Source organism: Cryptomeria japonica, chromosome 3 (assembly GCF_030272615.1).
Source record: "Cryptomeria japonica chromosome 3, Sugi_1.0, whole genome shotgun sequence".
Lineage (NCBI taxonomy): Eukaryota > Viridiplantae > Streptophyta > Pinopsida > Cupressales > Cupressaceae > Cryptomeria > Cryptomeria japonica.
The window spans coordinates 998268168-998292133 of NC_081407.1; the positions used below are offsets into that span (position 1 = coordinate 998268168).

Genomic DNA, 23966 nt, shown 5'->3' on the forward strand with positions numbered 1-23966 from the left:
TCATATTGGATATTGGGAGATTTCTCTTGATGCTATTTTGTTGTTGAGAATTCACATCAAGTTTCTCTAGTATTGTTATTCTATCCATTTTATTTCCAATATTTTGTTCTAACTCTTTCAATATGATTCTGGTTTAAATTTGTTTTCTCAGATTTTAACATGGTATTAGAGCTTGTTTTAAAAGATTAGATTATTGTAGAGATCTTGTAAAATATTGTTGTGTTTTTTTTTTGCATTTTACATGATCTAAAAAACCAGCAAAGGTTTATGAAGATCCAGTAATATTGTTTTACATATATGTTTTTTTTGTAAAACAAGGTTTTTGAAGCTTAGATTTGTGAAGGAACTTTCAAATAGTGTGTTTTCAGGCCTAACAAACCTTTCCTTTGTGTTTGGAAGGCCCAAAAACCTCTATTTTCATATAAAGTGTGTGCAGATCAGACACCAGAAGCTTTGCATGCCATTTTTTTCTTTGTTGAAGACATTTTTTTACACTGTGGCCCCATCTTATGCAAGTGATAAAGCAAAACACTTTCTGGGTTTGTTGCATAACTAAAAAAAACCATTTGGGTCATTGTCAGATTTTGCATTAAGTCAACAATTTTTTTGAAAATTGCATCAAAAACCTTCAGCCATACCCCTCACTATTGCAATTTTCATTTTTGCATCTAATCTTCAAATCAGATGTTCTCAGTCATACAGAGGTATTTTTCAGTGCAATTTTTTTTGAAATGAGGCATTTTTCCGTGTTCTTTGTAGTGGCGTAATCAATTTGTCCTTAGAAGTTACCAATGTTCCAGAAATTAAGTTTTATCAGTAGATCTAAAGGGCAATCCTTGTTTTATGAACTTCAAACCACTATAAATTTTACATATGATCTTGAATTTAGGTCATTCATTTTTTGAAAGTGAATATTTTTTCAATTAAAATACTTTGGTTTTGGTTTGATATTTGTATTCTGAGATTATTTTTGCCTTCAGTATTTGTGTCCATTTTTTTGACTTTGTAAAACTCTGCAAAATAACTCCAGCATTGTAAATGCACTCAATTATAAAGTGCCACCTTATAATATCTTGGGGGGTGATTTTCTCTATAGTAAAAAGGGGGGTGGTCCAATGTGTTCGCTCTGAGTTTTTCGTCTCTCTTTCCTACACAAGCAGTCTTACTTTGTGCATTAAAATGGATCAAAATAGAGTACCAATACTCACACCTTACAACTACTATGAGTGGAAGTCAAAAATGACAATCTATCTTTAGAAGTTAGGGTTGTTTAGAGTAACTATGGGCTTGAAACTGAACCAACACTAATTGCAGAAAAGCCAAAATGGTTTAACAAATGTGATGAAGGTAATGGTACTCTATGTATGTCTATATCTTCTGATCTTCTTTTTCATGTTGAATCTGCTACAACTCCAAATGATATATGGACATCAGAAGGTTTGTTTGGTAAACAAGATGAGTGAAGGGGACACCAATTGGAGAATGAACTAATAGGGATAAATCCATGTAATTTTGATACAATTCAGGACTTCTTCACAAAACTAAAGGATGTAAAATTGATATTGAAGGAATGTGGGATAGATAAGAAAGATTCACAGTTTATTCTAAGCATTCTTTCCAAACTTGGTCCAAACTATTCAGTTTTTGTTTCTACTTTCTATGCTACAAAAAGTGCCTTAGGAGCCAGCTTTAAAATGCCTTCTCTTGATGATTTTGCAAAAGAACTCACACAAGAACAGGATAAGATGATTCAAATGGGCACAATTAATCCCTCTAAATCTCAAGCCTTGGTTGCCAACCAAGGTACAAAAGATCAAAATGGGCTTTCTAAGCAAGAAAAGAAACAAAATAACCAAGGAGAAAAGAAGAAAGAACAAAAGCCAGTTACTTCGAAAGCAACTAATGATGCATCTTCTTCAAAGGGTGACAAGCTCAAGAAGGAGAAAACTAAGTGTTCCTATTGTAAGAAACCCGTTCATGATGAACATAAATGTCTAAAGAAGCAAATTGATCATTTGACTCGTCTTCTAGAAAAGAACAACATCAAGGTGTCTGATTCTGACAAACCAAGTTCATCTCAGGAATCTTCAAAGGACACAAGTAAGGGGAAAGGCCCTAGTTGTTGTTGCTTCCCAACCTAATTCTTGGATTATTGACTCGGGTGCTTCGCACCACATGGCTTCATCAAAGGATAGTTTTTCCTCTTTGGAGTCATGTTCTATGTCATATATTCTATTGGGTGATGACACTCCTGTTGAAGTGCATGGGAGAGGGTCTATTGACGTGGGCGAAGGAACATTTTAGGATGTCCTTTGTGTTCCATCTTTGTCAACTAATCTCCTATCTGTCTATCAGATCACTCACATTGTCTCTAGCAAGTGGGTTGAGTTCACTCCAGACACAGTGGTAATTAGTGAGATGTATAATGGGTCTACAATTACAGTGGGAAAGGAATATCATCAATCTAGACTGTATCACTTTTCTCACTTTGTTCCTAATTCTCCTTCACTTGCATTGCTTACTCACTCAGATGAGGTGAGTCATTTGTAGCATCAACGGTTTGGCCACTTGAACTACCACTACTTGCAGCAGCTCAGTCAACATGACATGGTTATAGGGTTGCCTTCTATTCAATTTCTTGATGGAGTTTGTCAAGGATGCATTCTGAGCAAGCACCTTGAAGAAAAAATTGATAAAGTCAAAGTATAGAGAGCCGCACAACTTTTGGAGCTAGTTCACAGTGATTTAGCAGGACCATTTCCAAATCCTTCTTTCAGCAGGGCCAAATATGTCTTGACATTCATTGATGATCTTTCTCGGTACACCTTTGTATATTTTCTCAAATGAAAGTCTGAGGTCTTTGAGTCTTTTCAGGAATTCAAAGCCTTTGCAGAGAAGCAATCAGGGAAAACCATCAAGGTTTTGCGCACCGATAATGGGGGGGAATATGTCAGCCAGAGGTTTGAGAAATTTTGTATCTCAAAAGGCATTGATCTTCAACACACAGTTCCCTACACTCCACAAAAAAATGGAGTTGCAGAACGTAAGAATCAGTCCTTGAAGGAAATGGCTAATTGTATGATCCACTCCAGATCATTGGCACCTCAGTATTGGGAAAAGGCCATGAACTATGCATGTGATATCTAGAATCGGGTTCCCCATCAAGCTCTGAAGGAGGCAACTCCTTTCCAAGCTTGGACTGGTCAGAAACCCACAACCAAACACTTTCATGTGTTTGGGTCTCCTACATGGGCCCACATTCCAGCAGAGAAACACAAGGCTATGGATCCGCAGAGCAAGCCTTGCATATTTTTTGGGTATCCAGATTGTGTCAAAGGCTACATGCTTCTTCATCCTACCACACATGAGCTTTTCATTGAGAGTAGTGTCAGTTTTGAGGAGGATACTTCTGGTTCTTCTTCCGCCACTTCTCCATCTTTCATTTCTATGGAGACATTACGACTTCATGATGATAGTTCTTCCGAGGATTTTAATCCTCCTGATCCTTCTGAGGAATCTTCTTCCTCCACTTTAGATGATGATGATGAGGATTCATCTTCCTCCTCTCTTGGTAATCATTCAAACGGTGATGATTCTCCTCCATATTCTCTTCATTCTCCAGCTACTGGGCCTCTTTGGGCTCGTCAGACATTGGAGTTAGTAGGTGATTGGGTTGGTGATCCTTCAGATGAGAGAAGAACAATGTCTCAATTTTAGCATGCTCCACATCTCTTCTTTGCTACAGTTGCAGATCCACGATCTTTTCGAGAAGCTTTGGGTGTTCCCAAGTGGGATGTTGCTATGCAAGAGGAGTTCAATTCCTTGGAGAGGAACCATACTTGGGATTTAGTCCCTCTTCCTAAGGGAAGGAAACTTGTTCGCTGCAAGTGGATCTACCGAACAAAATTTGTTGTAGATGGGTCGGTTTATAAGCATAAGGCTCGCTTGGTCGCCAAAGGATTCTCCCAAGTTGTTGGGATTGACTACTTTGAGACTTTTGTGCCAGCTGCCAAGATGAATTCCATTCGACTTGTCCTTGCTAGTATTGTAGCCCATCATTTGGAAGTTCATCAGATCGATGTGAAGAGTTATTTTCTTCATGGTTACCTTCAGGAGGAGATATATATGGACCAGCCACAGGGGTTCGTCCATGATCCTTCACTTGTTTGTCACCTTCAGAAGTCTCTCTATGGCCTTAAACATGCCCCTCATGCCTGGTATGCCAAGATGGACTCCTTCCTTCTATCAGTTGGGTTCACTCGATGCCATTCTGATCCAAACACCTACATTTTGCAATAGGATGATACTCTCACCTTCCTTATTCTCTATGTCGATGACGTTTTGATCACTAGGATTGACTCATCCCATATCAAGGAAGTCAAAATTGCCCTTCATGATCGTTTCTTGATGTCTGACTTAGGCCTACTCCACTACTTCTTAGGGATTGAGATCACTCAGTCGCCTTCTGGTATCTTCATTGGACAGCTTAAGTATGCTCTTGATATGCTCTCAAGATTTCACATGGCTGACTGTAAGCCTGCATTGACTCCATTTCCGTCAGGAGCCAAACTTGATGCTTCTTGTTCTTCACCCTTGGCGGATGCTACCTTGTATCGTCAATTAGTTGGAAGTATCATATATTTGACTCACACAAGGCCTGATACTTCATATGTAGTGGGCTTGGTCTCTAGGTTCATGCAGGGGCCACATGAGCTGCATTGGAAAGCAGCTAAGCGGATTCTTCACTATGTACAGGGTACTCACAGTTATGGAATTCATTATACAGCGGGCATGGATATTGACTTGGTGGGATATATAGATTCAAATTAGGTAGGTGATTCTCAGGATCGCAAGTTCACTTCAGGTTATTGCTTCCCTCTTGGTTCTAGTCCAGTTTCTTGGTCGAGCAAGAAATAATCTACAATTGCTCTTTCATCTATCGAGGTTGAGTATCGAGCAACAGTTAATGTTGCTACTGAGGTCATTTGGCTTCAGAACATTGTCACTGAGTTTGGCATTTCATTTCGAAAGCCTACAGTCATCTTTTGTGAAAACAAGCATGTTATTCAGATTTCTCGCAATATGGTCCATCATCAATGGACCAAACACATTGAGATTAACATGCACTACATTCGGGAGCTAATTCATGAGCAGGTTCTTGATCTTCAGTACTGTCTGACATCAGATCAAATTGCAGGCATGTTCACCAAACCCTTCACTAAGAGCAAGTTCATTCATTTGAGAGCTTTGTTTGGGGTGCGGCAGGTGTTCTCTTTTGCTAGGGGGGCTTCTTAGCTCTCTCTCTCTCTCTCTCTATATATATATATATATATATTCTGGGGGGGTGTGTCCTCTCCATTATTGGGGGGAGCTTCTTCTTTGCTGGGGGGGAGGAATATGTACATGGGTACCTCATCAGGCTTCATTTGTTGGGACCCATATTTTTACCCACCTAAGCTATGCTTAAGGGGGGGTGTTAGTATAGGTTTTTATTTTCCTAGTTGGGTTTATTATTTTCCTTTTTCCTAGGTTTTTTCTACACTTTAATTAAGATTCCTTAGGTTAATAAAGCATGTTTACTTAAGACAAGTGGGTATTGAGGTGTCGACATGCTATGAGGAGGTGCATTTACTATGTTTATACCATCATGGTGGTCTCTTCTCATTGGCTGGTATTGCCACCTCCACCCCTCCTTTGAGTCTATATAAATATGCTACCTTGCTTGTATTTTCATATTGGATATTGGGAGATTTCTCTTGATGCTATTCTGCCATTGAGCACTCACATCAAGTTTCTCTAGCATTGTTATTTTGTCCATTTTATTTCCAATATTTTGTTCTAACTCTTTCAATTTGATTCTGGTTTAAATCTGTTTTCTCGGATTTTAACACAAAGCATAGCGGAGCATACCAGATCAATATCATAATCCAACCACTCTATCGGAAACCAGTAAACAACCAAAACATCTAGTGTTGCCATGAATGAAAAAACATCAATGTAACACATAATCAATTCCTCCAGCTTGCCAACAAAATGGATCTATCAAATGTTGTTAAACCTAGGAGTTGCTTGCAAGAAATCATTGATTTTAAATGCTTTGGTGATTAGCTCTAGAAATAGGTGTTCAAATAGAGTACTCATTGAGTATGGAAAAGGCTACCAATTTGACTATTGAATTATTGTCTGGGGTATGGAAAAGGCTACACAAATAACCTTCCCTAAGAAAGAAGCATTAGCAAGAATAAAATGCTAACATAGCAAAAAGGAGACTAGAGAATCAAGCTAAATAGGCACAAAAATTTTCTTCCCATCCAAGGCTAAGAAGTAGATTGAGTGTAAGGATAAAAGATCAAATGAGATGATCAGACATACCAAGAGCCATGGTGAGAAATAGTCTAGACATGACTAACTTCATAAATACAAAAAAGAAAAAATCCCTATGCTTTGGTGGAAAGTTCAAATAAAGTACTCATTGATTATCGAAAAGGCTACCAATTTGACAACTGAATGATTACCTGAGATATGGAGATAAATCCACTTCCAGACTGACTCGTTTCTGGAGTCGAGCTAGATAAAAATAGTTTGTCTCAATACAAATAACCTTCCCCGAGAAGGAAGCATTAGCAAGAAGAAAATTGTAACATAGCAAAAAGGAGACTAGATAATCAAGATAGATAGGCACAAAAAGTTTCTTCTCATCCAAGACTAAGAAGTCTTGAGTGTAAGACCATAAAAGATCAAATGAGATTATCAGACATACCAAGAGCCATGGTAAAATATAGTCTAGATATGACTAACTTTAAAAAAAGGAAAAAGAAAAAATACCTATGATTTGGTGGAAAGTTCACATAGAGTACTCATTGAGTATGGAAAAGGCTACCAATTTGACTATTGAATGATTCCCTAAGATATGAAGATAAATCCACTTCCACACAAACCCGTTTCTGGGGTTGAGCTTGATAAAAATGGTCTAGCTCAACACAAATAACCTTCCCTAAGAAAGAAGCATTAGCAAGAAGAAAATGCTAACATAGAAAAAAGGAGACTAGAGAACTCAAGCCCAATAGACACAAAAGGTTTCTTATCATCCAAGACTAAGAAGTCTTGAGTGTAAGCCTAAAAGACCAAATGAGATTATCAAACACACCAAGAGCCATGGTGAAAAAAAGTGTAGACATAACTAACTTCAGAAAAAAATAAATAAATAAATAAATAAATAATCCCTTAGGTTTTGAACCTTTTAACACGTACCAACAACCACTACACCAAAAGTTTGAATTATCTAGAGCACCACTAGAGAGGTTAAGGTGTTGAAGAGGGTTGAGGGTCCCACGTGACAATATTTTAACCCCTCGAGCTGAGAGGTTCGTACTGGATATAGGGAGCCAAGAGGCAAGTAAGTTGTCATTGGTGAGAGTCAAACCCTCCCCAGTAGAGTTGCCAATTTTGTTAACACAAACTGACTACCGCTATAGAAAAATCTCAAATTGTTAGGGAGAGCACCGCTAGAGAGCGAGAGAACCACTAGACAGCTTAGGGTGTTGAAGAGGGTTGAGGGTCCCATGCAACAATAGTTTAGCCCATCAAGTTAAGAGGTTCGTACTAGATATAGTGAACCAAGAGGCAAGTAAGTTGTCACTGGTGAGACTCACACCCTCCCCAGTAGAGTTGCTAGTTTTGATTACCACTATAGAAAAATCTCGAATTATTAGGAACAATACCACTAAAGAGGTTAGTGTGTCGAGGAGGGTAGAGGGTCCTACACGACCCTATCAAGGCTACCCCATGCGGGGCCCAAGTCTTAGAGACCCAACCTTTAAATATGCTTTTAGGGGGGACCTCCCAACAAATATCCAATGAGAGTATGTTGCTCTAACCATTAATATGAAAAATCAAAATCCAAAGTGGGATAAACCACATCTACTATGATCTCAAAAGGCATACCTCCTAAAATATTTTTGTATAAATTACATAAAAACTAAGTGGCTAGTGGCATTGACTCTATAATCTACCACTAAATAGAAGATCTCTCTACAACATCATTAGGAGAATAAACATTAATGACCCCAAAAGAATGATTATTGATCATCATGAGGATCTAGACAAGACGTTGAGTTGGATAGGACCCATGATCAACCACACAAGATTATGATGATGGATCACAAGGAAAACTCCTTGTGCTCTTTGCTTTCATCTTGATGATGGATCACAGAGTGTAATTCGAAACGTTGATGCAAAAAATCTCACACAATCAAATCCAGAAGCTCATATAGACAGTCTTTTATTTGTTTTTTTAATTTTCACTTCTGCTAATCATCTTTGTATATTGTATAGTCGTGCAAATCAGGAAGTTGTGCTTGATTAATTGTTGAAGCCATTTTAATAAAAACCAACTGCAAGGCCCCCGTCTGCCATAAAGTTTCCACGAAAACATGTCCATTATACATGTGTAAGTATGCACCTCCATTCTTTCTTTCTTTTTAATAGATCATTTATTTTCTGCCAAATTGTTAGGAGATTTAAGCATTATGTGCAGGTTGTTTGATCAAAATAATTTCAATGGAACTATATCATCAACACTGGGTCTTGTTAAGACCATACAAATTTTGTGAGTCCTATATTTTATTCTTATATATTTTCATTCTTCACAACTATTCTCTTCGCAACCTTTTTCTACGTTGTTACTGAAAAGGTATGTTAACAGGAGACTTGATCAAAACCATTTGGAAGGTGGAATACCGTCAAACATTAGCTCATCCGGAAACCTAGCTGACATGTAAGATTCAGTGCATTTTATGGTTCTTAGAAGCAATTTGTAACATCATTTAAGATTTCTTTTTATGTTTCAGGCATCTTTCAAAGAATAAACGGAAGGGTGAATTACCTTTTATATCTGGGCTATTCAACCTGCAATACTTAAGTGAACGGGAAACAAGCTCCACTGGTAGTGCTCCATTTATGTGAACTATCACCACTCACCTCATGGGCATATGATAATAGTGAATTATGGGAGGGTACATTAAGGTAAGATTCAAAGACAAGTGTAAAATTTACAACACTACAATAAGTATACTTTCATTATTAATCTTTTAATCTACATTTCTTTCCAAAATGACCATACTTATTATAATAGAAATATTATTCTTATCAATTTCTCCCGACCTCTTCCTCTCATAATTGAATCACCTTTTTCATTTGTTTCTATTAAATAATTTTGATTCTTACCTTCGCTTTATCTCGTTAGTTTTAATAGCAATACCTTCATTCTTTGTGATCTATCATTTTAAGGCAAATTCGTTCTCATCACTTTCTCTATGATATTTGCAGGGACCTCGGCAATAATTCTTTCGATAGGTCCCCAGTTCCTAAATGGATTTCTTCATTAATCTTTTTAACAACAATGTAAGTCCAAACTCCAAAGTAATCAAAATGCTTAGGGATCATGATTTAAGTGGACTAGGGACGAATATTGATATGTTTTGTTTTGCTATCTTCCATGCTTTCCGAAGTGTTTCTCAGTGTGACGGAAAATGGAAACCCAAGGATAGATCGTTACCTTCCCGCATTTAAAAATTTTCACAACTAGAAGGTATAAAAGGAAGATCTGATCTTTTTCAACGTCATTTCGAATGAATAGGAGAATTGCGAGAAATTCTATCGATGGAACTTTGGAACTCAGTGAAGTGAAGAGGCAAAGGAGTAGAAATAAAATAGAGCATACAATAAAATAACACAAAGAGTAATACCATATAATGATTTACATCTTCATATTCATCCAAATAAAATCATACAATAATCTGTTCCATTACTTACAGCTCTTGCATGTTTTAGTGCTCATAAATGATACTAAAAATAGAGTCCCCTATTTTTGGTAACTGTTGTTTCTACAGCCGCATACCACTTATACATGCATTCGCTTACATAACTGCCCTTTGTTTTGGGTATATTATTTCTGCTAAAGCTGCAGTAATATCAGAAGCTTCTAGACTATTCATTTTACTTCACAAAAACTCTACAAATATCTAGTAGAATACCCTAGAAACAAAAATAATAAACAAAGCATTTAAATTGCATTTAATAGTAAGTTTTGAATCCACCGTAGGAAAATGTAGAAGATTACAGTCAGGATATTTTTGTTCAAGAATCTGTCCTGTGTATTGGCATTTTGCAGAGCAATCGAATGATCCAATTCATTAATGTATAGGTTTATATACATGCAATGGCGGTGAACATAGTGCTCTAAATGACACTTACGGGTTTAACAAATGAAAACAAACATTCTAAATAATTCTAACAAACCAACAACTCTACGGTTAGAACGATGGAATAGCCAACATTCCCCCCTATTACATCATTGTTTTAAAGTGCTAATAAGAGAATCCTGAAAACTTTCAAACTTCACACATGCAAGAGGTTTGGTGAAGATGTCAGCACGTTGTTCCTGTGTACAGCAGAACTAAAGCTGAATGTTGTTTTGTTGAACATGTTCTTGTATGAAGTGACAATCAACTTCAATATGCTTGGTCTGTTCGTGAAACACTAGATTATGAACAAGCTTGAGAACACTTTGGTTGTCACAATAGAGAATTGTAGGCTAATTTTGAAGTTTCCCCAATCCTTCCAATATGAGATGTAGCCAAACGGTTGCACTTGTTGCGCGATATTATGGTTCTGTTGAAGAACGAGAAACTCTATCTTTCTTCTTACTTCCCCAAGAAATAGGTTTTTGAACTGGGGAAGAAAACAAATCCAGATGTGGATTTCCTATCATCAACTAAACCTGCATAATCAGCGTCTATATACCTTGTCAAGGAAAAGTGGTCACTCCTTTTATATTCCAAACCATGATCCATTGTACCATGTATGTACCTCAAGACCCTTTTTGTTGCTAGCCAATGAGATATATTTGGTTCTTGCATGAATCATGAAAGATAATTAACAACAAAACTGATATCTGGTCTAGTATATGTCAGGTAAATCAAACCTCCAATCATTTGTCAATAGAGAGTTGCATTCACCCGAGGAGATGAATCAGAAATAGACAATTGCAAACCTAATTCCATAGGTGTAGACATAGGTTTGGAATCCATCATTTTGAATTTCTCAAGCAATGTCTTAGCATATTTTCTTTGTGACACAAATATATGGTGATTTGTTTGCCACACTTCTAAGCCTAGACAATAGTGCAGTAGCCCGATATTAGTCATTTCAAAAGCCTTTTTGAGATCATTTTTGGTTGACTCAACCATCTCTTCTGAGCTTCCTGTGATGACCAAGTTATCAACATACACATTAATGATTACAATATCCCCCACTTGATCCTTGATCTAGATATTTGGATCATATGGATGCTTAGTGAACCCATGTTTTAGCAAATGCTCATCAATTTTGATATACCAAGCTCTAGGAGAATGTTTGAGACCATACAAGGACTTGACAAGTTTGCACACCTTTTCTTCTTTACTAGGTGCAATGTATCCCTCTGGTTGGGTCATATAGACCTCTTCCTTAAGGGCTCCATGAAGAAAGACTCTTTTCACATCCATTTAGTATAATTTCCAACCAAATTGGGCAACTAAAGAAAAAATCATTCTAATGGATTTTATCTTTGCAGTGGGAGCAAAGGTTTCCTCATAGTGTATACCTTCTTTCTAAGCATAGACCTTAACTACAAGTCTAGCATTATGTTTATCTATACTACCATCTGCTTTATACATAGTTTTAAAAATCCATTTACAACCAATTGCTTTCTTACCAGGTGGTAGATCAACAAGCTCCCAAGTGTTATTTTTCATCAGAGATTGATACTCTCCATCCATAGCCTCTTTCCAAGTCTTTGATTCAAGTGCCTCTTGAACAGTAGATGGCTCAAAATTTTCAATAACTGAAGTCATTAGTGCAAAGTTTACCTCATTGCGAGTCCTTGGACCTAAAGTAGAACTGTCTGGAACTCCATCTAGCTTTGCATCTCTAATGGTACTAGTATACCATTTTGGCAATGGTTTTGAAACATTGATGGGTGGTGAGTGTCTATCAACATTCCCATCATTTTTACCATCCATATTGAATATAGGAGCACTATCTTCAGTAGGTGAAGATGTAGGAGGAGAACTTACATCATTCTTCTCATCAAAGATTACATCCCTACTAATATATATCTTCTTTGTATTAGGATCCATAAGGCGACATGCCTTAGACTCACTACTATAACCAAGAAGAATACATTTCATGGATTTTTCATCAAGTTTCTTTCTTTTCTATTTAGGAATTTGCATATAGGCAGTGCATCCAAAAACACGAAGATGTGAGATAGAAGGCTTCACCCCTGTCCATGCTTCTTCTGGAGAGATGTCATCAAGGGCTTTGGTTGCAGCACGATTTAGAAGATAAATTGCAGTGTCTACAACTTTAGCCCAGTATGCAATGGTGTGACAATAGGCTTGCAATCAATCACGATAAATGGTAAGTTCCAAAAAAAGATCATACTTTTGTAAAAAAATTATATGACTTATATACTTAAGGACTTAGAAGACTAAGGAAATAATGCCAAAGTTGAAGATAGATCATATCAAATTTCTCCATCAATAATCTTTTAATAGCTCAAATTATGAAGGTGGAACTACCTATTAGAATCAAGTCGTCAACACAAAGAAAGAGTATCAAGAGATTATCTTAATACCTCTACACATATTGTAGACTCAAAATGGCAATGAGGGGAACTAGAAACTCAAGTAAGAAAATATCTACCTTCTCATACTAAGCTTGGTGAGCTTGTTTAAGATTATAAGCTAAACATTAAATCCTACAATCAAGCGAAGAATCTTGCAAAAAGTTATATGTTGCTCCATATAGATCTCCTTATGAAGATCACCTTGTGAAAATGCACTCTTCACATTTATTAATATATTGACCATTCTTATGATGTAGCAAATAAAATTTTAAGATGAATATAATCCATCTTGGAAATCATAGGAGAAAATTTCTTGAAATAATCAATTCCCTCATCTTGTGAAAATCTCTTAGACACAAGACATGTCATGTACTTGAATTCATCAAGCTTCCACAATCCATAATGATTAGATTTTGTTCTTCTGGATTCGACTGTGTAAATTTTTGCGTTCATTTACACGATCAAATCCAAAAGAACAAAATCTAATGTCATGTACTTGTCAATAAACCCATCAACTATAAACTTGGTTTAGAAAAAAACATATAGTGATCCAACTTTAAAAGGTATAATATCATGCATGATTCTTCATTAAAGGATACTCCTCGACATAGTATTGTTCCACTTTGGTATATTAATCATATCCAAAAAAACCTACATCGAAGATCCTCCACCATCAAATTCATACCTTCTAGATATCATCCAAAGGTTCCTCCAAGTACTAAATCAAAATCTTATAGTTTAGGAGTCATGCCCACTATTCCAAAATCACCAAGTATGCAGGCCATCACTTTCCCGACACCCACCGCCTCCATCTATGATCCTCACACCATCCAAACTCCCAATCCCTGCCAAAATGCTAGTTCCCCCTGCAAAACCCTAACTCTATCCCAAATCCTAACATCGTTGAATCCACCCTCCCTCTCTCCACTCATTCCAATGAGTCTAGCCATTTTGAATCCTCCTCCCTCATTGCACTATCCAAATAAATTCCACCTTCCCATGATATTGTTCCAAACCATATCAGAAGATCATCCTTTCCATATCAAGATCCTATTAACCCATAGAATTCCCCTCACAATCCTTTACCACCTCCCATCAAAACCATACCAAAATCATCACCCTATCCTCTTGGTTCTCCAAACTTTACCTATGGTGGTCTTCTCACAAAAATAAAAGAACAACAAATATCCACTACCCATCCCCGTCCACTTCTAGTTGGTAAACTTTTGAGTTTTGGGGGTCAATTACATGTTGTGTGAAGTTGATCTTACATACCATGAAAGTGATCTAAGAATATTTAGATAAGAAATAATAATAAATGTAATAAATAGATCGTGATGATAAATATATAAAAATAAATCAAATAGAATATGAGAAAATATATGTAAACAGAGATAAATAATTTTTAAAAAATTCAACTATTAAAAATACTATTTATTTAGACATAATGATATTAAACATTCTATCACAAAAGAGAAATAACATCGATACACAAATTAAAATAATATTAAAATGCTATAATATTTAACATATTTTTTAAAATGACACAAGCTTTGGTTGTAAAGGGTTTGCCTGGGTGCCAAGTAATTATGAAAAGCCTTAAAAATTCACAATCCAAGCTAGTAGTTAACAGAATTTTTAAGTTTACAACTTCTCTAACTGAATTTTTACGTTAACATCTTTTGTAAACAGGTAAAATATAGAGGAGTAGAGTGCAAGAAACTAAGAGTCATATTCATATCTCTAAGGTTAATTCAAGTGAATGGTTTCAACGGAACAGGGACTTGCAGACTTTCCTCGAGAAATTAATGAAGTGCGGTTAAGATGGACTCCAAATCTCTGACAACATCGCTCATAACAGGTCTTCTCGCCGCCGATTCCTCCACGCAACGCATAGCCATGTTCAGAAAGCTTTCAAACCCCATACAACTTTCGCCTCTAAGAAAGGGATCCATCACCTCCCTCATTTGCCCTTTCTCCTCCAACTTCTTCTTCACTGTCTGCACAATATGTTGCCCATCTTCAAACACTCCCTTTGCCGTTATGATTTCTAATAATACAACACCAAAACTGTAAACATCACTCTTCTCGCTCAACTCATATGTTGTGAAGAACTCTGGATCCATGTACCCCTGTCAAAATCATTACAAGGCAATCTCTTTTAAGTTATTAAGAATTAAACTAAATCTTGGGTCTTTTTGTTTACTTGTTTTCTAGAAGTTCTAAAATTGTCTGGTATACTCACAGGTGTTCCTTTAGCACTGACTGTCATATGACCAATCTCTTTCCCGTAGACAGAGAGTTTGGAGAGGCCAAAATCAGAGACCTTGGCATTGAAATTTTCATCGAGTAGGATGTTGCTGGACTTCACATCTCTGTGGATTATGGGGGGGTTTGCATACTCATGGAGATATGTTAATCCCCTCGCCGCCCCTAGAGCGATCACTATCCTTTTCCTCCAATCCAGCTGCTTTCCACTCTTTTCTGTGCCATTCACAAATAAACCAAAAGTTTTATCCCATTAGTTTTTTGACATTGTTACCACCGATTCTAATTTTTAAAATATCTATCCTGCAGCCATGTTCAGACACCCGATTTTAGTTACCAACAAAATACAGAAGTGGGTTTAACACAATCATATGGAGTTACAAATCAGTCCTAAAATGCCAAACAGAAATTGAATGTAATTCTGAGTAACCCAATTAATAGGATGTCCTACTTTGAGACACTTAATGATCACGGAGAGCTATAAACTGTAAGCCATGTTTCTAGTATATCCCTCCCTAACTCAGCCTAGGGAAGTTGAAAACGTTCAGGTCAAAATTAGTATTGCTTATCAAAAGCATATACAGAACACTATAGCTAATGCTTCTCAGGTCAAAGGTGTTGGCTTTACTGGTTCTAAGGAAAGAGATGTTCCATTGACTTTTTTAGGAAGAAACATTCCATTCAATGATACAATTGAAATATTTAGATAACTCTTCTGTCATTTGAAATAATATTAATTGCTGATCAATGCAACAGAAGACAGTTAGAAGCACAACCAGAAAGATAATCGGCAAGAGATCCATTAGGCATGTATTCATAGACAAGCATCTGCTCTCCATCCCCAAAGCAAAAACCAGTCAGCTTAACCAGATTCTTATGGTGAATGCGTGAGAGCACTTCAATTTCATTTTTAAATTCTGCTGCACCCTGCACTTGCAGAGATCCTTTCTTGGCTCTTTTTATGGCCACCACTTGGCTCACATCATTGAGTGTCCCTCTGTACACCTGCAATTTACATGACATCAAAAGTGGGTAAAGCAAAACAAAAATTGCTCAAACACTCGTATACCGTTAAAATTATTCCTCTGTTACTTGTATAATTGACAACTTCATCACCTTATTCCTGCGACCCTCCTATTAAGTCAATCTAAATGTTCTAAAGATTTCAAGCTTATTCAAACCAAACTGTCAAATTCTTTGCTGGGGATTTTGATTGTGAAGTTCCTCTGCCACTGCCCTGTTTTTTCGTTACAAATTAAAATCTACAGTTAGGCTGGAAACTGCCTACAACATCCACCTTCAAGTGTGTAATCTCATTACCCATTCTCATATTCAAACTCTCTATTGCTTTATACAAGTCTTTGATTATGTTCTCTACTTCAGCAAAACAGGCAGTGACAGACGCACTCCATGACACAATAATATTTAACTATCTAACCTTGAACTTTATACCGCATCAATGAGGTACATTAAATAGTTACACTCCGCGATATTGATATACACTCCTCGATACTGATAAATATGGAATACAAAAGAAATTCATAGAACATATCGTTGGTTGTTTAAATTTACCATGCCATAGCCACCTGAACCAATTTTGTGATCCTCAGAGAAATAGTTGGTGCATCTGTTGAGCTCTCTAAATGAAAAGCATCTAACACCATCTACTTTGGGAGGGCGTTTGCTCTCTGGACTATCCCCCCTCCAAGAAGCTAATCAAGAAATAAGAAGTGTGATTTGTGAGAAGAAAACAACTTGGATTGCAGAAGATACTATTTGGAGGAATGGAAACATACAGGGAGTGGGACATGAGAAAAGTAATCTACCAAAGGGTTTGCTCAGTTTAATTGCTTTCTCAGCCCTCCATTTTTGCCTGAATGCATAACCTCCCACACCTGCAATGACAAGAGCCAAGACAGCTGCAACGCTTGATATACCAAACTTTGCTTCAGAGCTTAATCCTTTTGATTCTCTAGGATCTGAAATCAGCAAGCGCAGCCCAAGTTAGATGTCTCATTAATGAAAGAAGCCAAGGTGCTTGAAAGTATGAAAACCCATGAACCCAAGGTCAACAACGTCACACATCAAAAAAATACGAAGAGTTTTGTACCGGTGAAGTAGTAGGAAATTGCTGTGAAAGAGAAGGTGCCGAATTCATCAGGAGGGTTGTAAATTTTGTTGCTCAGAGCGAAACCAATTCTTATGATTTCAGCTCTTTCAAAAAAAGGTTTGTTTCCGAAGGGGAAAAGTTGCACTCCTATGTTAAGATAATAATGTGAATCAAAGGACATGCAGCAGATTGATACTGCTCCTTCTGAAAAATTCAATTGTGTGCACAGCGAATTCTTCAATTTCTCCACCCTTGAGACATTGCTCAAATCAGAAAAAGAGGGAGCTCTGAATTCAAGTTTGCCTTCGTAAGGAACTGCACATTCACAGGTCTCAGGGTTTACTCTGAAATCTTCCCTACATGTTTTGTCCCCACAGATATCGGGATTTGCACTGAAATCTCTACTGCATGTTTTGTCCCCACATGTTTTGGAACCAGCTGCATAGAAAAATTCTGTGGTTTCAGCTTGACAAGCTTTACTGTTAACAAGCTCTGAGTTTTTATCACAAGCAGGATTACCACTCAACCTGCAATTTCAAAACCTAATAGTCAGCACATAAACCACAACCAAATGCTGTTCATAAAAATAAAAAGCTGCACTTACATCAAGTTGGTATAGGTTTCTCCAGTAACAGACAGGCCAGTGATGAGATTGTTCTCAAGGTCTATCAGTTGTAGTTGGGAACTTCCCTTTGTGTCGACTTTTAGAGTTCCGTTGAGATCGTTGTTTCGTAGCCTCCTGCTTCATTCAAACCAACCATCATTTGCTGATAATGCAAGACTATATGGACAGTCGTAGTTTGATTAGAGCAGGGTGTCCAAATCATCCACAAACACCCTACTAAATCATAATATCATTGACAGTGTTCTGTTTACTTAATTGTATAGAAACCTCACACAGTCTCAAGCTGGGGCAAGCAGAAAAGTTTAGATGGCACCGGGCCTATCAGGCTTCCATTTTCTAATATTCTGTAATTCAAACCAAACAAATATTAGAATGTGTGATTTGGTATTAACTGTCAAGTAAGTCAAACTGAGGGAACTTACAGAGTCGTCAATTGTTCCAGGGATCCAAACCATTCCAAAGCTTCGGAAGCCTCAAACGAATTATTACTCAGGTCTCTGGCATTATTCAAACCTATATTACACCTCAAAACAACGAAAATCATAGATGCTTAATAATTTATTTAAAACACATACTTACATGTACTGCAGTCTGTTCATTCCTGACAAATCAGGTATGGTACCACTCAGGTTATTATTCGATAGATGCCTGACAAGATCAGGAAATCCCACAAGATTATAAATTATTTTGCTTTAGTGGATTTAAGCACGATTTAGAATTGAAAGCAGAGGGAAGATTGTTACAGTTCATTAACATTTTTCAGTTTGCCAATGTTCGACGGTATAGGACCTTCTAAAAAGTTCCCATCGAGCCTTCTGTCTCACAACAGGGAGAGCAAGAATTGGTGAATAGCTCCAAGCAAAAGTGCTCTTTTTAATTTTTCAAATTTTCAGAGTTGATAATTATGCAAATTTGAATTTTGATTTTCCAGAAGAATCATGTCATTTCCTTTTAAAAAACCCAAAATCTACACCATATTCATCAAATTCAGAGAGGATTAAAGACCCACATAACTTCCAAGGTTGGTACATGCCCGAAAGTCAATGGAATCTCTCCCACTAAAGCATTGCTGTCAAACAGTCTACAAACAAACAACAATGAGTACTCTTTATCACAATACAGATCGCAAAGATTAGTACTCTGTACCCTGTCATGTGGCCCTAACTGAAAGGTAAGCTATGTGCTTACACGTGGATCAGTTGCATATCTGAGTGGAAAATATCCGCAGGAATGGATCCACTCAGTCCGTTTGAATTCAAGTGGCTGTTTCCAAGAAATCATAAAACAATTAGCAGCATTGTGTAGGTAGAAGTATATTTATCCTTAAACTTTCATACTCACAAGTGTTGAGCGTTAATTAGCCTGTCTAGCCCCGACCCATTTAAGCTTGATACTGGAAGGGATCCAGACAGTTGATTTTTGGCCAGGTCAAGCAAGCGAAGTTTTGTCAGATTACCCACAGATGGTGGTATGGGGCCACTAAAATTGTTTGAACTCAAGTCCCTGAAAAACATAAAAGTAAGCTTATTCATGCTGATTAAAACCAAAAGAATATTGAGAAACCATGGCACAAGTTAATTCTGGAGTGGCGATTTTCTTACAGAAAAGTGAGCTTTTGCAGGTTGCCTAATTCGTGTGGAATATGTCCGGTAAAGCCACAGCCTATCAAAACCCTGAAGAAACGTCGTGTTATGACAGAGGACTAATTTTGAACACAAATTACAAATAATTTGATTTTATTCGTAAAAAGATGAACTTACAAGCTCTCAAGGTTGATCAAATTTCCCAGGGTGCTTGGGATGGGTCCAATCAGTTCTTTATTGTAAGACAAATCTCTGCAACAAAAGGCTAAAATTTCAATACAATGATCAAAATGCATTGGCTTGGGAAGTGCAAATTATGCTCCACTGACTACTTTTACTGTTCTCTTACAGAGATTGCAAGCCGTTAAGAAACCCAATTTCTGTAGCAAGTGTTCCTGAAAGGTTCATGCTAGATAATGTCCTGTTGAACCAAATTCAGATGGTGTCAAATTACAAAAACCAATGAACTTTTTTTCCTGCATGAAAATAACAATAAATGGGTTCTTACAGTGAAGTTATTCTTGAAGCAGTGCAGACAAGGCCGTTCCATTGGCTGGAACAGGGATCAGAGCCCTCCCATGTTGGTGGAGTATTTTGCCATTTGGACTTCACCGCCATTAGCATTTGTACTAAACATCCAACAAGTTCATAACATAAAAATCAACCCCATTTTTAAGAAACAACTGAGAATGATAACAAAGAGGAAGTTTTAATAGCTACTGACCGTCCAGGGTTTTTGACAGTGCAGCTGCTTCGGGGCAAAGAAAAACAACTGTGTACAGAAGAATAAACAGAGAACTGTACAGAAGAAAAAACAGAGAGCTGTAAGATGCTGAAGCCATTGATTATGCTGCGCTATACCAGTACAGTGCATTGGGCTCAATCTATTGTCATTCATATAGTTGGCAAGTGGGTTCCACCATATTCAATGTAGAATTAATACATATACAAAGTAGAAGAGCAAAGCCATGGAATATCTTCCAATTGTAATGCCATGTTCGGGTTCGGTTAACTCGCACCTACTTTCTGTCTGCTATTAGTAAGCTCTTGCTTTGGCAGTTTGTCTGTTAACTGTACTGGCAGGCTTTCTGAGCAGTTTTTACCTTTGTAATGGGCGATTATTATTAATAAAATCTGTTTATTCCAAAAAAATCCTTTTTTTCCCCTTTTGCTTGTGCAGTAGAGATTGCAAGATCATTGTAACGGTACAGATAGGTAGCTATCGTATGGTCATCTTTGAAGTTTGATTGAATGTTTTGAATCCAAATCATATGAGTAAGGTACTCTCGTACTCCCATCTCTATCTTTATTTGCTTCAGTTCATACTATATAATAAAGTATTGTACTGCCATATTTAATAATTTGTATTAATTCATGTCTTTGGCAATACAGCGGAATGGAAGTTGCTTAAATGGTAAATTAATCATTGTCTTTCTTAATCAATTAATTTGTATGATGTTTTTTTTAGTTTGCAGGTCTTGTGTTTTTGTTTGGTCGTTGCATTTGCGGGTTTGAACAATTGTGAGGATGAGGTCCCTTGATTGTGGCGTCATTAGTTCATAGCTCCACGTCAAAAGTGTTTCATGTGGAACCGGAAAGCGTGTCATGTCAACATCATCGATTACATTAAAAAACATACCAGACATAGTTTAAAAAAAAATTAATATGTAAAATTTTTAACAAAAATAATTTATTATCAAGCATAGTTTAGAAACAAAATTAATATGCAAAGTTTTTAACAAAAATAATTTATCCACAATGTGATTCGATGGAGAGTTTCACTTATTCTTTGGTTATTTGAGATGAATAATACATTTTAAGATAAAAAATGATAGTATGTACCTATTACAGTGCTATAGTATTTAATTCATATTCATGTAGTATATTTACAAGCAAGAAATAAAATTATAACTCACATCCAATATTTCGCTCTAGAAAGATTACAAACTATTCATTATTGTTGTTCATGGATGTCCTAACTTGTTTAAAGTATGATAAGACATCAATTTTCAAGGTGTAAAGAGATTTGTGCAAATGCAAAGAGATGTTTCTACAGTAGGAGGAATGAGGATGTTCAAATTTGCATAGGGGTATGTAACCACAAAGAGTGTCATCTTATTGTATCCAATGTGGTCCTCAAATTTACAGTTGTCTTACATTATGACAGTGACTTACATACTTATTTAGTGGCTAGATAACTATTTATGCAAGTATTACTTTGGACAAACAATTAGTTTTCTATGATGTGTGTACAAATAAATTTTGAATACAAAAGTACCATAGAATAAAGCTCAATCTACTCATTAAAGCAACAATATTATGCTAATAACATGTGTGAGTTTCAATCAATAGTTGTAGTGAATTGTTGATAGTGTGTCTTGTGTACACCTAAAAATGGTTTGAAGATAACTAATTAAATATGCAATTATTTAATTAATCCCCCTTCCCAATTTAATTGAATCCATTAGCAATTTGATTAAATTCTCCATTCATCCGCTTATTAATAAATCTAAGGATTTATTTAATAAGTTCATTTCAATAGTCCTCTTTGATTAATTAATCTGAATTAATTAATCCTCCCCCATTTGATTCATTCTTCTAATCCCCTAATTAATTAAAATAAATCAATTTATGAGTTGATGAAAGTTAATTAGCCTTAAATCCTATTATTTGAATTTTTAAATTCAAATTTCCCACATGCCTCCTAACTTCTAACCACCTAACCTAACCACCCCCTAACCTAACCCATTCCACCTAATCTTGGGTTTAGCTAAACCCATCCTAACCTCCTCACTTATGCCACATGTCTCCTCCCTTGGACACTTGCCCTCTTGTAAGCAAGATGCCTTGACACTTGTCACCACAGAGATGACAAGTGTCCCTCCCTCCAACCTCCTCCATTTCCACCCTTGATATCTTCAAACTCAATCTTGACCATTGATTCCTTCCACCTCACCCTTGGCCTTGGAAATCATATAAATATCCCCCATTTTGCAGCACAAAGGATTCGATCTCATCCCATTTCAAGCATTGTTATTATAGGCAGATCGTGTCTCATCTCATCTCAAGCATTGTTATTATAGGCATATCGTTTCTTGCATTTCATTTAAGTATTGTTATTATAGGCAATTGCATCTTAGATCTAGCTTAAATTGATCATATTCTAGCATAATTATTTTATCATATAGCATAATCAATCTCTCATCTAGCTTGATTGCATCTATCATTTAGCATAATCATGCATACCATTAGCATAATTATCTTATTGGATCAATCTAATTTAATCATGCATTTATCTAGCTTGCACATCATATCATTTTAAATCCTTTGTCTAGGTGTGGTCATGTCACTGGGATTTCTCATCTAGATTTGAAAGCAAATACACACTCGCATCTCTTAAGAGGCGATAGGTCGCTTTGTCATGGTTTATCTTTCATTTAATTTCAATTTTATAACCATGCTTGTAATGATCTATTGAGTGTTTGTGTTGCAGTTGCAGGTACCCTACTTCACAACCACAACATTTTGGTGCCCACCATGGGGCCTAAAATATCATTTTTGGCCTCTTGTATAATCAAAATCTTCAATCTCATGGGTTGTCAGTCATATATGTTGGCAAATGCACACTTCAATGAGACATTGTAGGTGATTGAAGGTTTTGTCATTGATGGCAACCTTACAATCCTATGACACCGGCAAGGCAATCCATCGGCACTAGCAAGATCAGATTCTACACCGGCACTCAGACTACTGACACCGGCAGTAAAAGGAAGCATACCGGCACAGGAAGCCGATAGGAATTTTATTGAAAATGTATTTTGTTTATTATTATAAAAACATTGTAAGCCGACTTGGCATGATGTAAAATGACTCCTATATAATAGAGATCATTGTAGAACATTGGAAGAATGTAAGGATGTATTATGGATGAATGCAATTAGGCGAAATAAGACAGACCTATTATGCGAATTATAGGTTAAGGGTTTGTGTAAGAAGCAGAGCTATAAACCGATACTGGATCTGGCATAGTAGATGCTATCTTGAAGCAATACAAGACATTGGATTTGTTGGCATATGCACACTCCAATGAGACATTGTATGTGATTGAAGGTTTTGTCATTGATGGAAACCTTACAATCCTATGGCACCAGCAAGGCATTACACTGACAAGGCATTACACCGGCATCAGCAGATCACACTCTACACCGACATCGACAGAAAAAGGAAGCATATCGGCACAGAGGCCGACAGGATTTTTGTTATATTACATTTTTGTTTATTATTGTAAAAACCTTGTAAGCCGACTTGATATCATTGTAAAATGACTCTTATATATAAAAGAGATAATTGTATACATTTGGTAAGGAAGTGATGTAAGTGAAAAAGTAAGGAGAAAAAGATTAGGCAGACCTATTGTGCGAAATATAGGTTAAGGGGTATATGTAAAGAACAGAGTAGAAACCGGTATTGAATCTAGCATTGAAGATGCTATTGTAAAGTAGTACAAGTTATTGGATTTGTATAATCCACATTGTAAGTCAGTGAGACTTCCCATTTGAGCAATGAGTTCTAAGCACTTGGCCTTCCTGCATGTGCAGGCCCCTATTGTAAGTAATATTATCTTATTGGCCAGTAACTGAATATTGTGGGTCACAAATCCCACCGAGGTTTTTCCCACACCGGGTTTCCTCGTTAAATCATTGTGTTATG

The 23966-nt window shown here is 36.7% G+C and overlaps 2 protein-coding genes across 5 annotated transcripts; one reads left to right on the top strand and one right to left on the bottom strand.

The window, feature by feature from the left end:
- The first annotated feature begins 4521 nt into the window (after positions 1–4521).
- On the top strand, positions 4522–8964 carry LOC131056310 (uncharacterized mitochondrial protein AtMg00810-like). The gene is made up of 3 exons (XM_057990659.1): positions 4522–4806; positions 4996–5201; positions 8850–8964. Exons 1-3 carry the CDS (start codon positions 4522–4524, stop codon positions 8962–8964), a joined length of 606 nt encoding a protein of 201 aa, XP_057846642.1.
- Positions 8965–14158: 5194 nt separating this feature from the next.
- On the bottom strand, positions 14159–20215 carry LOC131056311 (leucine-rich repeat receptor protein kinase HPCA1). Of its 4 annotated transcripts, none has more exons than XM_057990662.2 (19): positions 19981–20215; positions 19765–19885; positions 19606–19677; positions 19434–19508; positions 19275–19346; positions 19015–19176; positions 18862–18936; positions 18683–18742; positions 18417–18488; positions 18253–18321; positions 18096–18170; positions 17946–18017; positions 17653–17790; positions 17049–17575; positions 16765–16917; positions 16511–16650; positions 15715–15943; positions 14916–15154; positions 14159–14802 (listed from the first exon to the last, which is right to left on the bottom strand). In XM_057990662.2, exons 1-19 carry the CDS (start codon positions 20096–20098, stop codon positions 14476–14478), a joined length of 2796 nt encoding a protein of 931 aa, XP_057846645.2. In that variant the 5' UTR covers positions 20099–20215; the 3' UTR covers positions 14159–14475. The 4 variants fall into 4 exon arrangements, with proteins under 4 accessions (XP_057846645.2, XP_057846643.2, XP_057846644.2 ...); XM_057990660.2 differs by having other exon boundaries at positions 18683–18754; positions 19981–20214; XM_057990661.2 differs by having other exon boundaries at positions 17653–17787; positions 18683–18754; positions 19981–20213.
- Positions 20216–23966: the final 3751 nt, after the last annotated feature.

What these genes read in the sequence shown, in the direction of transcription:
- LOC131056310 (XM_057990659.1), top strand. Translation starts at nt 4,522, where the DNA reads ATGGCTGACTGTAAGCCTGCATTGACTCCATTTCCGTCAGGAGCCAAA. An exon ending in CGGGCATGGATATTGACTTG is followed by an intron (nt 4,807 to 4,995) that starts GTGGGATATATA and finishes ATTTGGCTTCAG; the next exon opens with AACATTGTCACTGAGTTTGG. An exon ending in TCAGATCAAATTGCAGGCAT is followed by an intron (nt 5,202 to 8,849) that starts GTTCACCAAACC and finishes TTTATGTTTCAG; the next exon opens with GCATCTTTCAAAGAATAAAC.
- LOC131056311 (XM_057990660.2), bottom strand. Translation starts at nt 20,098, where the DNA reads ATGGCTTCAGCATCTTACAGCTCTCTGTTTTTTCTTCTGTACAGTTCT. An exon ending in TTGATCAACCTTGAGAGCTT is followed by an intron (nt 19,347 to 19,433) that starts GTAAGTTCATCT and finishes ACGTTTCTTCAG; the next exon opens with GGTTTTGATAGGCTGTGGCT. An exon ending in CTGCAAAAGCTCACTTTTCT is followed by an intron (nt 19,177 to 19,274) that starts GTAAGAAAATCG and finishes TATGTTTTTCAG; the next exon opens with GGACTTGAGTTCAAACAATT.